Source organism: Cygnus atratus, chromosome Z, assembly GCF_013377495.2.
Source record: "Cygnus atratus isolate AKBS03 ecotype Queensland, Australia chromosome Z, CAtr_DNAZoo_HiC_assembly, whole genome shotgun sequence".
In the NCBI taxonomy this organism is placed as follows: Eukaryota; Metazoa; Chordata; class Aves; order Anseriformes; family Anatidae; genus Cygnus; species Cygnus atratus.
The window spans coordinates 74,300,277-74,318,958 of record NC_066396.1 but is presented as its reverse complement, the minus strand read 5'-3'; the positions used below and the strand labels follow the sequence as shown (position 1 = coordinate 74,318,958).

Here is an 18,682-nt window from a genome sequence, read left to right as displayed (position 1 = left end):
GATCACCAAAGTACTTTGTAGATTAATAATAGTCAGAGAAGATCCTACATCTGGCCTCCAATAAAGCTTTTCTAGAGACAGACAATACCTCCTTCGTTTGAGTATCCCTTTACTCACAACAAATGGATTTATATTACCAACAGTTTGGGGCTCAGTAGGTACAACATTTCCTCTGCCTTCTCTGAGCACTGTAATTCCGGCTACAGAATCCAGTCTCCTACCACTCATGACAAAGATCTCTCATAGGCTTCAGACAGGAACTCCCAAGACAGTTGGATAGAGGGCTCACAAGGTGCTGCCCTCAAGGCACAAGCACACATTGCATCATTTTTAAGCATTCTGCTATCTTAACAAGAAAGAAAGGGCTATCAAGAGTCATGAAGTCTGGAAGCAAAACCACATAAGATTTCCTGATTAAATTAAGTTAGTTTCTAAGTGCTCACTAGCTTCCTGCTTCTTCTGCCAAGATCCAAAACCGCACTGAAGATTTAAAAAAATGTTTTCTTTCTCATAGCCAGTTCTCCTGCAGGTCAGGCTGAGAGGGCTGTATGAATATGGAGCTACAAGGACAACCCAGTGGTCAGCAAATGGGTCACGTATGATAAAATTATAGAGCATATAGAACTATAGCAATGAACTCCAACTAAGTCTCCATAGGCCTCGTGAAGAATCTGCACACACATTGGTCCTATTCAGGACTGTAACTATATATATATGGTATTTCTATCTTCCCAGTTCTTTGGATATACACATTGTTAGAAGCTGTTTTCTTTTCCCCCCTCTAAACACACCATTATCTTCTACTTCAAGGTCCATACTGCCATAATAACTGTTCCCACAGATCACAGAACTACAAATCCTTGAGGCAGACAGGCTAAATTAGGTCATTAAAAGTGGATTTCATCTCATTAAAAGGAAACAATGTCTGCAATTTACTACCTTAGTTGGATTATTGCAAAAACAGCTCCAGCCTATCAACAATAAAGTAAGCAGCATTTCTCAACTGTACTTGCTTAGAAATACAAAAGCTACAGTTTGTACTAATGCTGTAACTCTAGTGTTAAAAGCATCATGCATACAGAAGAAACTACATTCTGATTTTGGTGGAAACTCTCATTCTGAGTGGTATTTGCTGGCAGACATTTATAGTAGCTCTACAAGCCTTTTGCATTTATAGCCTGCTGAGTTTTAATCAGATTTGAGAACTACCTAATGACATCAATGGAGTTTTATGAAGCCAGTCTGACTTGCATGTACTGTGAGTCCCAGAATGCCCTCCAGTAGAAGAGGTTAACAAACAATAATATGCCCTTGTTTACTTATCCAAAACTAGTCGCTGCCCCCCCTTTTTTTTCTTAAAGATAATTTCTGCCAAATCAGCTAAATATGCTGAAAGGGACACAAATGCCATTCACTGCATAACCCAGCTCATGCATCCCGTCTGCTTTTAGCAAGTCTTAACCAGGAAAAATCACTGAATGTAAGACATGTTGCTAGCAACAGCTCTAAGCTATCGGTTCTTACAGATGAGGACATTCCACTCAAAGTGGCAAGGATCTGAGAACTGAGAGCTAGTATTTTACAAGCATGCAAGGAATTCTATTAATTTGTTCAGCTTCCCCTTTTAAATGACATAAAGGTCTTATGATATGAAAGAAAGGTACAAGGAGTTACCAAAAGATATGCTTCTGATACTCTGGAGAGCAAACGTAAGTATTCCAAAAATTCTTAGACAGCTCTTTAAATGTGGCACTTTACTTAATAACTCCATTGCGAAGTGAGCTCCAAAAACCTTTTAGTAGGTGAGGGATTAGCAAAGTTCAGCAGCTCCACTGTACTGAGATCATTATAAAAATCAAAAATCTAAACTCCTCAGCAGGCTCCTGGATATGCTAGATTTAGATCCATCCATCCTATATATAACAGGTTAGAATATGTGCTCACATAAAACTACATTAAGTACATACCAAGCCAGCCAGCACTGGGGCAGACAAGATATAGAAATACAAGAGCACAAGATACCTAAGCCATCCTAGTACTACTTTTGACAGCGTCTGTGTCATACATAAGCACAAGACTGGAAAAAAGTTTGCTTCTCTGTGGTCTGTCCTCTTCAGCTTCAAAAATAGATTAAAGACATGATATTTATTAAAGACTTGAACCTCCTCTAAGATTATTACACAGTAATTCTAATGCTTGGAAGTCATCCCTCAGTCATTAACACTAAAATGAAGGAGAGCCAAAAAAAAAAAAGAAGCAGAGGGAGCAGAAAAATCCTGCTTTCACTGTTGGCCAAAGTTGCAGTGATTTAAGATACAGCTCCTGCACATCTCTTCATGCAAAAAGCAGGTGGCAGCATAAGCACACCAGTTTAGTTAGATCTTTGCTTCTGCATGAAGCCCAGCCAAAGCCTGTCACCCACTGACACCTGCTGTGTATGTTCAACATGACATGGAAATACCCACCTAGCAGAAGGGGCAAGATGTGGAGTCTCCCACAATCAAATTTGGTGTCCTACAATATAACTCAGCAGTGCCAGGGTCCAGGAACTCGATTCAGCCAGCAGTCACAGCACTAAATTGCCAGAGACTCTTCTACTATCACTGTTTCAGGCCATGTTACTGAACACTCCAACTCCATGCTAGCTGAACATTACGCAGGTCAGAGCCACCCTACTCTAAATGGTGGGAGATCGTGGTACAAGATGTTGCTAGACAAGGTTATATATGTTCATACCTAGGTCTTCATTCTGCACCAGCTTGCCACCAAACTCTTGTTCTGCCCAAAAGTGTTTACACTGCAAAGAAGAAGCCAGAACCAGACAAACCAAGCTCTATTTCTTCACTGTTCTCAGAAAGCAGTGGAAGTGCAGGCTGTTTTTGCAGAGGAGTTTGAAGTGCTAACCTTTGGACGGTCTTCTTTTTTCAAGGCTACTGCTTCCAGTTTTGCTTCATACTCCGCTTGAACTTGGTCTCTCCTCTTCAGCACATTCTGTGGACAAAAGAAAAGATAGCTGTGAGAAGGATCCTCTTGTTCATTCCCCGTCCAGCCTGCAAGAAACTGCAAAGTGACACAGCTTAAGTACTAACACAGTCCCAAGTCTGCCTTTCACTTTCATTTTACAGTATTTAGGAAGTAACTTTATAAAAAATAAAAGAGTATTTTCGCTCCAGCAGTTGGAGGGACAGATAAAACTCAACTTTCAGACAAGCTGGAGGCATGCAAGATACAAGCTTTCAAATAACCAGGAGTGTAAGTAAATTGGGTATGCAAATTCAGTTAATCAGTTGATCTATTACTAGAATCTAAGGGATATAAACAAAAGCATCAAAATTGTCAAGGACTAGTGCAAAGCACTTCATAGACTCAAAAAGAAGAAAGACAAGAGCATAGGCTAAGAGTCATGAAAGCTACCACAAAAAGCATTACAGCTCCCTTTTCACTTGCAGAAACTCCTCAAAGTCCTTTTAGCAAGCTGTTACAACCTTATGATAGAATAAAGGTCAGCTTTGCTTTTATGACTTTTTTTTGGTTTTGCTTCTAAACGAAAGAATTAAGCTTATGAAAAGAACATTTTATGTTAAAGTACTGAAATATCCAAGTGAGTTTCATGTGATAATCATTTTACTGACAGAGGCTTCTCAGAATAGAGAACAAAAGACTTTATTCTTATATTTTACTACATCCACAAGGCAAGATCTCTGCCAAGGTTATGCTATAGGCTTACAATGTAAAAACAATCAATAGATATTAGTCTTTTTAATACTACTAAAAATAAGCGGTTCTGCGTCTGCAAAAGCAGGTATTAGTCCCATACTGAGCAACGTTTCTTCAGGCTTTACAAGAGAAACAACCAGTAATGTTTTATAATTCAGTTGATGCAAAGTTATTATTGAAAATACTTGGAGGGAAGTTTGCCAACACTCACTGCTGAGGTACCTGTAAATTAGAGCTCCTCTTGCAGCCAGCTTTGCCAGTTCATGCTTCAAGTGCTCCTTTCTGCCACCCTTAAGTAATTTCTCATTAGGACAATGGGCGGTAACTAGTCATTTTAACAGTTTCTGACAAAGCTAATGAAGGAGGACTAGCCACGTATAATGCTAGCCTACTGAAAATTTCTCTTTAGAGAAGTAGCTCTCAGAGCTCTAAGACCTAAAATCCAGACGAGATGTTTCCTAATTTGAGACATACAAACCTTATAAGCAGTGATCACACCCCTCCTTCCCCGTAAGCCAAGAGAAGGTCACCACCACAGTTACTCTGATGAACTTCATTCCATGGGAAGAAAGAACTACTCCTGACAGAGTACAGGCAGCAGACATTGCAACCAGTATTCTTAAAAAGCTCAGTCCATGATAACTGGGAAAGGCACTCCACCCACAAAGTTGCTATTGGTTTAGGCAATAAAGGGGACAAAATTAAAAATGCACCTTCAATAGGTTAACCCTCTCTTTTGTCCCCAGTAGCAAGCATGCTTTTGGTCCCATTTGCTTGAAAAAAAAACAAAAACAAAAACAAAAAAACATTCCCATCTGTTTTGGAATCTAAGCAGCTATGTGGAATAGCCCTGGAGTGTTTGAGGTTACCAGCAGAACAAAAGCCTGAGTGATTTAACGGGTATTTCCACTTTATATTGCCCCTTGAACCTAAGTCAATTAAGTCAGGGTTTTTTGCCCCTCAGAAAAACGACTGTCTCCAGCAATTGCATTTAGCCTCCATAAGTATGGAGTTCATACAGTAAGCAGGATCTAAACCCATACTAGCCAATGATTAACAGGTACCAGCAGACTAGATTCAAAGGGCGGGTGTATTATTTCTCCTTAAGTGCCTAAGTCATCCACTACGGACCATCAGCAACATGCTTCTGAATCCTGTTTTAACTATCTATTAATGGTTGACCTGAAAGCGGTGAGAAAAATATTGCTCTCCCTCTTATTCGTCCCATATGTGAGAGGATGCATTTCCTCAGGCACCTCCAAGCAATCTCTTCTCAGCTGTAGACGAATGCATTAATGCTTCAGCTGCTTCTCAGAAAAGCTCCGTACTAAGTATCCTCAGATCTACCACTGTCTATGCAACACTTCTGCTAGTTAAGGTCTCACAGAGAAGGAAACAACAAAAAATGGAAAAAAACACCACCTGACAAAAAGCCACACACCACACACTTCACCAGAGTGCTCAGGTGGCCAAGAAGGCCAGCAGCATCGTGGCTTGTACCAGAAATCATGTGGCCTGCATGACTCAGGAAGTGGTTGTACCTCTGTATGTGGTTCTGGTGAGGCCGCACCTTGAGTGCTGTGCTCAGCTTTGGGCCCCTCACTACAAGAAGGACATCGAGGCCCTGAAACATGTCCAGAGAAGGGCTACGAAGCTGGTGAAGGGTCTAGAGAACAAGTCCTATGGGGAGCAGCTGAGAGCACCGGGATTTTTTAGCCTAGAGAAGAGAAGTCTCTCAGGGGACACAATTGCAACAACCCCAAAGGAGGACGGAGCAAGGTAGGGGTCAGTCTCATCTCCCAGGCTACAAGCAATAAGACAAGAGGAAGTGGCCTCAAGTTGCAACCAGGGGAGGTTTAGGTTGGAAATTAGGAAACACTTCTCCACTAAAAGGGTTGTGAGGCATTGGAACAGGCTGCCCAGGGAAGTAGTCGAGTCACCATCCCTGTAGGTATTCAGAAGACATGTAGATGTGGTGCTTAGGGACATGGTTTAGTGGTAGACTTGGCAATGCTAGGTTAATGGTTGGATTTGATGTTAGAGGTATTTTCCAACCTAAATGATTCTATGATTCATTTAGTTCTGAAAGGAATAAAACCGCTGGTTCCTATTCAAAAGGTGAGACTTAGCCTGCTTTCAGTGAGGTAGGTCCTTCTCCATTTTGTATTTCATTAAAACATTCCACCTTGGCCTCTATCATTGAAGGAGCTTCAGGAGTTTGCCAGCAGCCTCCTTTCTCAGGCTGCAAAGCTATGCCATTTGCACTGCACATAGCTTCTTACTACAATTAGAGCTCATAAAAGGATCCTTATTTACTGCATGCCTCTAAAGAGGCTGTTAGCTATTTATGTGATGCTTACTTCTAATGCATTTTTAAAGCAGCGTCCAAGCACACAGCTGGAAACCACATCATTCGATAGGCCTTTCTAGCAGTATTAAGCATACAAGATTTTAATACCAGCACTACATTATTCAGAACAGAATTTGTCCTCTGCACGTGCCTCCCGTGGAACACCAGCACACTACAAAAAATGAAGCATTGCACATTTGCTGATTAGGGCTTCATCTGCACCAGGATTCCAGACACTGTCTGGCCATCTCATGCGTGGCCTGTGTTTTAGAAAAGCTCTCCCAGCCACTACCAGCATATATTTTAACTCAAGCCCACAATCCCAGCCTCCACCCACTTCTGCAAATCTTTCAGAAAAATCCAGTCAGAACCAAGAGATGTGGCTTCCCTGGAAAGAGCTAATGTTTATTTCAACCAGAATTACTGGGCTTTCACTATGAATATGCAGTTCCCTCAGGCTGGCCCCACCAGGCAAAACACTGCTCCTTAAGACACTAAAGGAATCAGTCATCACTAAAAGAAGTGAAAATAATCCTGGCAGCTCTTACTCTGAGGGGCATTCACCCGGCTACAGACTGTTCCACAAATCAAATTCCCTTACCTATAGCTGGGGTACAACTTGCAACAGAAAAAGCTATCAAGGTTGCACTGAATTCCTAGGACCTAAAGACACCTTCCCTCATGTACCCTATCCAAAAGCTGTGCTCTGAAAGATCCAGGTAGACTTTAATTTCACTAGCAGGCTTCAAAGCAACTGATGAATAGGAATGTACTGCTAGTGAAGAGGACAGCTCTTTCAGTAGCAAGCCTCTTGCGCTCTTTTGGAGAGCAAGAAACCTCCTTTTTTGTTACTTTGGTTTCGTAAGTCTGGCACGACAGCACTGTAAGCTGCTTACTGCATCAATAGTAACAGATTTATGTGTTTTAGCATAAAAAAATCTGTATTCAGTCTGACATGACAAATTTCAGGCTTGGCATTCAGAAGGGGTGGAAAAGAAGAACAGTCTGCCTTAGCTAATAGCGGTTTTTATTCCTGATTTTCAGGTGTGATAAAGCTAATGATGTGACCAAGCTTGACACTCAGCAGCATAACCCTTATTTGTTATTAACTGCTATTTTGCGAATGAGGCTTCTAGATCCAACTGGTTCCTAAGCACCAACACAATGAGCATGTTCAGCCAGTTACCAGAGAACAACTGACAGGAAGAGCAAAATCCTTTAGGGTACTTGAAAGTCAAGTCAACAGCCTAGCATTTAAGCTACAAAGCACAGGTTTCTTCAACTAAAGTGGTACTTCAGGCAGTTAAAGAACACTTACCACAGGGAGAGCAGCATTAAAGACTTGCAGCAAAAAGACAAAAAAAAATGCAGCTAGACTATTAGCTTGGAGACTGCATTTAGTGTCTTTGCTATCATCTGACAGAGCCTCATTCTAAAAGCTTTTTTCCTCCCTCTACCTTTGTGTAAAACACCTCCTAAAAATTAGTTTGCCACTTCAGATGCCACTTCCAGTAGGTCATGGCATTTGTATCGTGAAAAGCCAGAAGTTCTGGGGTAAAAGTTTTAGCTGCTAACCTCATGTCCTGTTTAAGTACACACACATGCGTGCCACTTCCTACAAAAGGAATTTGAACATCCCATGTCAAAGCTTCTAGCTCCATCTCCAAATGTTCCAGCAATACTTCAGTGTTAATGGTACTGGAAAATAAATGCACCAAGTTTATGCTGGGGTTGAATACTATGAAATACCACGAATACCGTGAAGGCAAACAGTAGCTTCAGACAATTAGTACAAAGTGTCATGCAAGAATATCTTGCTTCAGCCAGGCAAGACAAAAGTCTTGCAACCAGCCATCTGAAACTGGGAAGAGAAATCTGTAAAATAAATGTCTTTGTTTGAGAAGTGTAGGAGGACTAAAATTAAGACCAAGAAGGACTACCATGTTCAGATTGTAGGCTTCCAACAAGCTATTACATAGCTCTAAAAGAGTATCTACCATGCCCTTGTAATGGTTGTTCCAAGAGGAAAGTCCTCAGAAGGAATTTGTCTGCTAATACTCTGTACAGGGGCTGCTAATATATACTGTACCATGGGTGTGCAGTGAAACGCTCTAAAAACTAGAAATGGAGATCTCATTTTCACTTTCCAGTACAAATAACTCACTAATTTTTTCCTATGTGATGAGATTTACAGCCAATGCATCTTAATATCAAGGGAATAAAAACTGTACTGAAGTAGCTTTTATTATTTATGCATAAGTGGTAAGAAATCAAGTTCTTAGATTAACAGTCACAGAGTAATATCTTTAAACAATTACTTGGTAAACAGATCTTAGCAGCTGGACAGACACATCCTGCCTAGTGTACAGGGATGAAAGGGGAAGCACTGTTTGTCATTTGGACACCTTGTTCTAAAAGAAGCCATCCAACACTGCTTCATACAAGCAACAGAAGCTGTGAGTGCCACCTTCTCTGCAGGTTGATTCAGGCATTGACCCAGCAGTGAAGATATGACCCACACCTGACTTTCCTACAATTCAAAGAGAAGATTCTAGGCAGCTATAGGATGTCTCCCACAGAAAATCACCTACTACTCAAATAAAGGAGCAGCTTTTCAACATTTTATGCACACCCTAGCTTTACTGACCTTAAGTTGACTGAATAGCAGAGCAGATACTGCTACCTATGCAGTACCCTGCTACTAAACATACCTAGTTTTGACTTAATCATGAAAACATCATCCTATTTCAATTATTTACTTCCCTCTTTTTCCACCACCAAGCCTTCTCACTCTTAGAGAATGAACTCACTGACACATCATTCCATGCAAATATAGTAACAGTGTCTTCTGCCAACATGCTCCCTTTACCTTCATTGACTCCGAGTACAGTATATATTCCCTAAGCACAGGCAGGAAGTCTTCTGTCATGTCTTCACTGAGTTCTTCAAGAGCTGTGCAGCAGTTCCCAATGCAGGCAGACACTCCTTCCAGTGGCTCTGATAATTCAACCTCCAGCCCACCCCACGTTGAATAAACAGGTCCATATTCTCGTAGTTCCACCAAGTATTCTGCAAGAGACAAAGGGAAAAGAAGATAAACATAGAAAGAGCTAGACAAAAGGGTCTGCAAACACTCATGCCAGAAAGGAGAATCTATGACCAAGCTCAGCAAACACGAACTCTTCTAGCAGTCAAGTCTAGTGTTGCATTAACATCTTAATAGCCAGGGCTCCACAGCTGCATGGAGATGACAAGTTCAAACTCCCACCAGGTTAAATGACTGCTCCTACAATAGTCCATACATAAAGACATTTTCATCTGTGCAGTAGTCAGTCATCTTTTATACATGTAAAACTTTGTTTTGTGAAGACAGGTCCACGAAGTCTATCCTCCTCTACTCATAATGCCATGTGTACTCTTCCAGCTAAAATCTACAGGTTTTCTTCTTCCCGTAAGTCCTCCCAGAAATAACTCTGCCTGTGAGAAAATAGGTTAGTATAACAAAGGTGAGACATTAGATTTTACTCTGCGTATGGCTCATTACATGCCAGAATCATTGATGCAGGTTGTGTTGGTTGTGTTATCAATCCGAGTAAGATAGAGAGCACTCAGACTGAAGTATTACAACAGAAGACCTTATCTCCTTACCCAATTGTTCCTTGATAATCCGTTGTGCTATTCTGTCAATGGTACCAAGTTTTAGAGAGAATGTGTCTAGATACTCTCCAATGGCTGCAAACTCCAGTGGACGACTTCTTAATTTGTAGCCTCCTGTGACGTATTTGACTGACTCTCCCATCTTTGACAGCAATGCCATTCCTTGCTTTTTGTATGCATTAAGATCCTGGAAAGTTAGAAAAAAACAGTTTAGAAATACTTCACCTGCATGTTGGAAGATTAACCCAGTAAAGGATACTTCCCAGTCAAGACCAAATATTGTGAAGGCAAGAGGCATGTGGTCTGGACATGTGGCATGTAGCCTTGGACGTACAACTTTGTACAAGTTATACAGCTGAGCACTAAAAAGACTACCTATAGAGAGAGGTAAGCCACCCAGGAGAACGGTATGAAGTATACTACAAATGAGTAGTAAGTGGCCCACCCTTCTGTTTGGACTGACTTTCTCATGTTCCTGTATTGGCATTGGAAATAGTGATGTAAGCAGATCTGTTTTCACCAAGACTGTTCCTGCCATTCATTCACACATGCTAGAAGTGACTGCACTGGGTTTACGTGGCAAGATTTTGGTAGCAGGGGGGCTGCAGGGGTGGCCTCTGAGAGATATCCAGAAGCTGCCCCATGTTAGGCAAGAGCCAGTTCCAGCCAGCTCCAAAAATGACCCATCACTAGCGAAAGTTGAATCAATGACTGCACCTCTGTGAGAGCATGTTTAAGAAAGGGAAAAAAACTGCTGCAGAGCAGCAGCTGGGAGAGAGCAGTGCTAAAATGCAAGAGAAACAGCCTTGCAGACAAGCTCAGTGAAGGAGAAGGAGGGCAGGAGGTGCTCCAGGCACGCAGCATAAGTTCCGCTGCAGCATGGAGGAGCCCCCGGTGGAGCAGGTGGATGTGGCCTGGAGGAGGCTGCGGCACATGGAGAGCCCCCGCAGGAGCAGGCCCCGGGCCGGAGCTGCAGCCCGTGGACAGGAGCCCCCACAGCAGGAGCAGGGGGTCTGGGGGGAGCTGCCGCCCACCCGTGGGGGACCCGTGCTGGAGCAGTTTGCTCCTGGGGGATGGATGGACCCCGTGGTACGGAGCCATGTGGGAGCAGTTCTTGAAGAGCTGCTGCCTGTGGGCAGCCCCTGCAGGCTCCGTTCAGGAAGGACGGCATCCCGTGGGAGGGACCCCACGGGGAGCAGGGGCAGAGAGTGACCGTGAAGGAGTGGCGGAGATGAAGTGCTAGGGACTGACCGCAGCCCCTATTCCCCTGCACTGCTCAGAGGGAGGAGGTAGAAGAATGTGGATGGGGAGAATGTGTGTTTACTTTGCTTTTAGTTCTCACTGCTCCAGTCTGTTATTAATAGGCAATAAATTATATTTGTCTCCCCTATGCTGAGTCTGTTCTGCCCATGATGGTAATTGGTGAGTGATCTCCCTGTCCTTATCTCAAGTCAAGAGATTTTTTCATCATATTTTCTCTCTCTGTTCTGTTACGGAGGGGGAATGAGAAAGTGGCATGGTGGAGCTTAGCTGTCCAGTGCTGTGAAACCACCACAATGACCTACTTTTAAGTCACATCCTACAATACCAGTACTATGCACTTGTATCAGTTGGTTCTGATAGCCTCGTACAGAGCTACAAACTGCATGTCTATTTGCTCAGCAGCCTCCTCACACTAGCTGTGTGGTCAGACAGGAGGTAAGGGAAGACAGTACACAGTAAAAGCACAGCATAAGGAGACTAGTACAGCTTTTCAACAAGACCCTGCAGCTCACACAATCTTAGATGTAGCCATATTGCCTGCACAGACAGCTTAAGCTTCCTTGCTAACACTTCACACATTTGCATAAATCAACATTCAGGAAACCTATGTTAACATGCTTGTTTATCAGCAATCTTCAGGGGATTTCACCTTGACAGCATGTCAGAAAAAATGTTTTTAGTTAGACCAAATGCTACCTATTTTGCATTTTACTCTTTCCAGCAGGGGTCACTATTCAACATCTCAACACAAGCCTAAGAGCTAGAAACAGCATGAGGAAGAGATTTTTCAAGTCAAGCAGACCCATAGAGGTCAAGAATCAGTGTAAGGAAACATAGACCAGACTTAAGGCTTAAGTGTTCTTTAAAAAAAATACAAATGCCAGCTTCAACACATGCAATATGCTGTTCTTTTCAAGTACTTATATAAGCCTAAGTCTGGTTAAGAGAACCTGACATCTTAGGAGGTACAATCAATCATTTTGAATTATGTTTGCATTAAAATGGAGTGGTTCCTTGACTTTTGCCTTCTGTCTGTTCTACACATTATCTGTAAGTAGGCATCAGAAAAATACCCTTTAACTCAAAATTATTCGCTCATTCTCTCAAGCACACTGGCATCTTACTAGTCCAAACAGGGAACTCAAAGACAGGGTGTTTTCCTTTTTCAGCCAGGAGGTGGTCTCGTGACTTTCTGCAATAACTAAATTCTGAAGTCCTAATAGGCTGAACTGATTTCTCATTGTTACAATAAAGAATGTACCAACACTAAAGACAGCCAGGAGAGTACGTGTCTTTTTTTTTCCCCTCAGCCTCCCTAGACACTCTGCATTTTTAATGCAAACACTGCCCAGGACTAAGGATAAAGCTTTTATCATTCATTTTATCGGGGTAGAAGGGTGATGGAAGAAAACTAAACAGTTAAGAAAGTTGCATCGTGACAGCTGAAAAGCAGAACAAATCTATCTGATACTTAATCATCAAGGCAAGGTCTGCATCTTGGACTTGCTTCAGTGGTAAAGTTCACCATAAATGAAGGAAAAGAAAAGGGAACTTGAGATTGAGTCTCACATTACTACCAAGCAGAGCAGTAGCCTGAAGTGAGCTCAAATTAAGTGTCACATTGAACAAGCTAGTGTAATGTAACATTGGAGAGATGTGCTTTCACAGCTCTGCTCACTTATCAGGTCAAATCCAAGCATGACTGCAAGTCACCCTGGTCTTATTTAAAATGCAGTTCAAAAGACAGCCAAAGAAAATTACAGTTCCTGGAAATTGTTGACCAAGGACAAACAAGAACAAAATCTTCACTCTTAACTTTGGAAGCAAGAAGTGCAAACAGCACAGAAGGTACAGACAAGGAGGAAAAAAAAGAGGTCAAGAAATTTGCAAGCTTCTGTGCAAGAGATCTTTCTTCCTTCCCTACTTCCCTCCTCCCCCAAAAGAGGATTTTGCACAGTCTACAATCTGCTAAATTCTCAAAGCCTCTTGCATCAGAAAAGTATGATTTAGAATATACTCCTCTTGGAGCATTTATACATAGATGCAAAACAAGCACTAGAGAACTGAATTCGTCAGTCTCCAGACTGTTTGTCTTCAAGAAAAGGAAAGCTGATACTTGTCACACATAGGCAAAATTAAGCGTCCCCCAATAACGCTGGTATTTTAGGGAAAGTTCTGACCTGCACATGTAGTTTTATAAATGCCTTTTTACTTTCATTTCAAAGAGACTGCAAATGTGCCTGTTCTGCTGTCCATGTCAGTGATTGGGTTTGAAGTTACCACCTTACCTTGGCAGTGAGAAACACGTTGAAGTGCTCATTAAAAGAAAGCACTGGATGATCGGTTATTCTCTTCAAGAATTTGTCTAACGCTTTCCTCCTTGTCTCCACGAACTCTTCAGAAAAGCGATCAACGACACCCTTCACCACAAATTTCTCAGGAAGTGGCTGAGAGAAAGAAGCAAAAGGAACAAGATTCAAAAGACAAAAAAAACCTTCTGTTTGGAAACATACTAAGCAGTCAAACTCCACTCTTAACAGGAAGTGAAATTTTACATCTGTTAAGAGGAACCAAACATCAGAATTGATGCAAACTCTGCTCTGAATTATCTTTTAGTAGATCTAGCCTAAATATTCTGCAGTACAGCTTCAGCTGAGAGCTGGACAAGTTAAGTCCAGAAAAGTACATTAAGTACTTTCAGTACAGCCTAAGGTGTTTTTCCCCTACTGCTACTGATGTTAAAGCTCCAGCTGTAAAGGAGATGCCAACTGAGCTACACACTTTTCACTACAGTAACATCCAGGCACATATATATGTATATGTGTGTGCATATATACACACATACACACACACGTGTACGCACACACGCACACAGCTGACATTCAAGCAAAGCTGTTCAGTCCAAGGAAACTTGGAAAACCTAACAATTCTACCTTCTCCTTCCCCCTATTCTGAAGTATTTAGAGCTCCTTGACAGGACTCTTCTGTGGAGTTCAGGAGTCTTGGAGCTTCCAGTTTTAGTGATAGCACCAGATTGACCAAAGGAAGACACCGTTTTGATGTGGCAAATGCTCGAGCAGTCCAGCCCAGAGCCCTCCAGAAGTACTTGCTAAATTGCACACTTGGTCATCTATCAGAGTCAGCTTTCCTGAGCATACCTGTGTAAGTGACAAAGGTCTGCCAGCATATCTACTCTTTCATCTTACTCCTATTTCACCTTCAGCAGTTCATCTCTGCATTTCAATGTAATATGTAAGCCCCAGGCAGCCTCCAGGACTACCAGCTCTGCTGTATTTAGCTGTCCGTCCTCTCCTGTTACACTTAGTCTCCAGACTGCAAAGTATTTCCTCTGATGAAAGCTAACTCTCTAAGCTTCAGCATGATTAGTCTCAGCTCTACCACTTTTGATTTGCTTTTGTTCACTCGGGACAACATAGACTAAGATTAATGTCAGTTTTAAAACTGCACTTTGCATTTTATTCTTCTGAAAGTTTACCCAGACAGATGATTTCCTTACTCTTAGGTTGGCAATGGTAGCCTTATTCACCAAATTCGTGGGTCACAGCTCTCTTCTGGAAATGGTCTTTGTCACCCAAAATCCATGACAAAAAGTAATTCAAAGAAAAAAAAAATGTTTATGAAAGTGCCTTCTGTACCATTCCCTAGCTGATGCTGGATATACATGAAGATCGCACCTCCAAAACTAACAGAACAAACAAACAAAAAAAACCAGCAAGCATAACTGTAAAATAGCTACTATATATAGTGATTTTGGCCACTCTAATTGGTTCTTTAAATTTAAGGCTTATCTTATGCTTAACGTTCAGATCAATCACTCTAGCTGAATCAGTGTAAGGTATACTCTAATTGGACTTCAGAAGAATAATGCTTAGTGCAGTACTCATTAGGCAGGAAGAATTATTTTCCCTTGCTTTGTAAGCTTTACCTGGATCTCTGTGTTTTATGAAGTCACTGTCACAGAACTATATACAGGAGGAAAAGCACAAGCTAGACACCTAGTTTTAAAGACCCCCCTGTTCAGCCAAACACATCCAAGTTGCCATGGAATAACCACTAAAGTTTGAGCATTTGAGACCCAAAGAACTTTTGTTAAATACTTCAGCCAATTATCATAATTTTAGCTGGCTGCATTCAGCCAGTTAGCTCTTACAGGCTTCCCTTCTGCAGGCAGGTGGCCTTATATAAACATTACATGTTTAGGATCCACATTAAATTATACCTAGCAGTGTTCTCAGTAAATCAAGTCATGTACTTCAAACTTTTGAAAAACTTTTGCAATACAGCCTTGCCAACAGGGCAATTAGCCCTTGGCAAGACCCAGCAAACCAAAAACAGGAAAGTTTGAAAGCTTCCTAGAAGACCTCTGTCCCACAGAGGAGCCTGCATTTCTTGTTTTCAATACTGTTTATAATTCAGGTTGCTTCTTTTACAGCACTTAATCTCATCTTACAAACTGATGTCCGTGCCTCAGACAGCAGAGAAGCATTAACTAATTCCCCACTCTAAAAGCCTAGATTTAAGCCTCGTTAAACACACTCCGAAAGCACGAGGCTATAAAGCAACTGTCACTTGCTCTACTACAAAGGTAAGTAACAAGCATAGTTGTAGGTACATGTTAAATATAACAGCAAAGTCCTACTTTCAGCATGACTCCAACCTTTTTCAGTAGATCAGTATGCCACGGGACTACCTGCAATTCAGAGCAGCGACAGAGAACAGAGCTTGTCTGTCTTCTGGCATCCAGTAAGGGGAGAAAGACACATGAGGCAAGAAACTACAGTAAGCACTTGTAACAAGCAGTAGTTCTTGTCCTTTAATTTATAGGTCTTTGGAGGTACATCCCAAACAGTACACACAGCTAGCAACTGGTATCCTCTTTCACTGTGTGTTACTTATCTGCTTTATGGTCTTCCAGCTTAATAGCCCACATTTCCCTGCTCGGATGTGAGCAGCAGAGTCCAATGCAGTCAGAAAAGGCTTTGAGTATCCAAACAAAAGATCTTTGGACATATTAGGCTTACCTTCCTAGAGATGAATCTGAGATTGTTTTTTTTTTTTAATTGTTGTTGGGTGGGGCTTTGTTGTCTGTTTGTTTTTACTGTTGCTTTGAAAGAACAGATTAGAATAAATCTCAGATTATAGTAACCAAAGGGATAAAAAAAAATCCATATTCAGTTTTGATTGGGCTGCTGTTTAAATATAGACTATCATGGCTTTTTACACTGGGAAGACACATCATTCATTACAGACAAAATTTTACGCAGTTAGAGTACCAAGATATGGAAGACAGCCCTGTTTCAGTATTCTGTTTGCCAGAAGGCCTCCAAGAATTGCAGTATCTCCAGTTACAGAGATGCTCTTAGAATGGCTTGAAATTTCCTTTCAGAACACACTAGAGTCACCGTGCACCTGAAATTACCACTAGCCTCTGTACTCCTATCTACTTTTAGGCAATAAATACATAAAGCATCCATCAGTCTCCCCATCTCACCACTGTAGAGAGGAGATTAATAGGCAATTTCATAACTGTTATTAGAGTGCATTTGTGCACAGGCAGATCAAAAAGGCAGTGTAACCTTCAACTCCCACATATTCCAGAAGAGGTGGCTTAAGAGACTGCCTTGTTCTGCAGCAGGTTTTGTAGGCAGCATTAGAGCAACTTGTGACATTTTTACCAAACGTGCAGTCCAGTGTGCATCGAATTCCAGGTCACAAAGCTGTTTGATTCCCTCGGTGTGAATCACCTTCTGCTGCTAGACTATCAGCTGACTGCCATGCTACCTTCAGGCAGGGCTGGCAGCTTGCAAGTCAGCTCAGAAATTTGTAGAAGCTTAACTTGGACAGCTCCAGCTACTCAAAGAACAAGGAGGGAGAAAGGACAAACAGCTTTGGCAGCTGACATTACCCTGGACAAGCTCACTCTTTTTCCTGTGTTCTCCCCACCCTTCATTAAGCTTTTTGTTTCAGTGGTGTCACATAATTTTGTGAAGTATTTCTTATCTGTGAGAGACTGAACCACTATTCCACTCAGAGGCATGTCCCAGAGAAATTAAGAACTTAAATAGTTCTCCGTCCTGGAACAGCCTAACTGAATACTTCTTACACAGTCTAGACCTTTCTGAGGGAGGGAGAGCGAAAAAAAAAAATGCCACCATACCAAATGGGCAAGTAAAGGTGTATGCTGGCAGTGTTGCTATTTCTCCACAGTTTACCTACTACAGACCTTTTTGGATTTCCTTGTTCAAAAGACCTGTTGGTGGTGATATCACAGTCTTCCTACTTCTTCATATTTTCTACAGCATGAAATACAGCCTGCTGAAGATAAGTAACCTCTTCACATGACAAAAGGTGGCCAGACTACCAGCTTCTGAGAAAGAAAGGGTGCAGTAGTTTAGCTATTCCTCTGCCTATTGAATGTATGCAATAGCTGTCAAGCTACAGGCTAAGATTTTTAAGTCTGTGCTCTTAAATGATAACACAAGTGATCTTGAAATACATCCTTTAAAACCAGCTCAAAAGGCCATCTTGAATACTAAAACTAGCACTTGAAACACCTGTGTGGCTTTTTTGTAAGCCTCATATACTCAGAAATGTAGATGTAATAATTGTGCAAGCAAGTCAAGCACATTCTACTTAAGCCAGGACAAGAATTGTTACCAAATGTATTTCCCTGCGGGAGGCTGCCAAAGCTCACCTCTCAGGTGTCTCACCTAAGAAAAACATCTAAGCTTCGTAATCAGTTAAAAATGGGCAGCTTTTCCCACTCTGTTAGCAGAAGACTGAATTAAGTACTGTATTTAAAGCTGAAGAGACATTACACCATTTAAAGACAAATACACAATTGTCCTTAGTGGCAGATTCTTGCTTACTACCTACGGGAATGAGATGCGTTGGCTGAGACTCTTCCAGCTTGTTTCTCAACCAGTCGAAGTCTTGGTACCGCCGACGCACAGAATACTCTGGCAAATCAAACTCAGCTCGTGTGGTCTGGAAAACAAGAACAGGAGAAGCTTAGTGTACACTGAAACCTCTCACCTCAGACTTTAGGAGTTAACGTCATCACTGGCAAGGATGAGGACAGACAAGCTTTGCACTAGGACTCCACCCCAAAATGCAGTTTGCAAGTGGCATGAAAGAAACATCCCTTGGCCTTTCGAGCAGAGGGAAAGAGCAGTAAGAAAAATGTCTACTTGGAGCTGACGTATTATTAAACTTTATTGGTACTTCATTACATTTTCTAGTCAAGTAAATTTTACAGGAGTGATCTGGGAAGAAGAGAGCACTGCATCGTGTTAATCTCTTGGCAGTTACCATGTGAAGAGAATGTATGATCTTTATTCCAAGGACAGGACTTAGCAATCAAGAATTAAAAGCAAAGATATTTTATGACTTGTTTACTCCTCACTGTGGGTGAGGAATGTTTCACCAGTGTTCTGTATTCTGGAAACTACAGGCCTGTTATACTCCTTCAAGGCTGTAAGATTAGAACATAAGCCATTGCTATGTCTGCCAAAGGACAATTTTTGTTGATTTTTGAGAGGAAGAAAACAGTTTGTTTACATTAAGTTCGTGCATGCTACATTTCAGATATCAGTACCCTAAGTTAAATCATTAAAGTTTTCATTCTTTAAGGCAAGGAGTTACATTTGCCATTGCAAGTCTGAGATAGAAGGT

General features: G+C 41.6%; 1 protein-coding gene across 1 annotated transcript in view; it reads right to left on the bottom strand.

Moving 5' to 3' along the window:
* The window catches only part of SNX30 (sorting nexin family member 30), a 48,329-nt gene that overhangs the window by 4,521 nt on the left and 25,126 nt on the right, over positions 1-18,682 (bottom strand). Inside the window, exons 3-7 of the mRNA XM_035564539.2 lie at positions 17,885-17,995; positions 13,276-13,434; positions 9,716-9,911; positions 8,937-9,136; positions 2,905-2,991 (exon numbers count right to left, since the gene is read on the bottom strand). Coding sequence (XP_035420432.1) covers positions 2,905-2,991; positions 8,937-9,136; positions 9,716-9,911; positions 13,276-13,434; positions 17,885-17,995 — 753 coding nt within the window. The remainder of the gene's footprint in view (positions 1-2,904; positions 2,992-8,936; positions 9,137-9,715; positions 9,912-13,275; positions 13,435-17,884; positions 17,996-18,682) is intronic.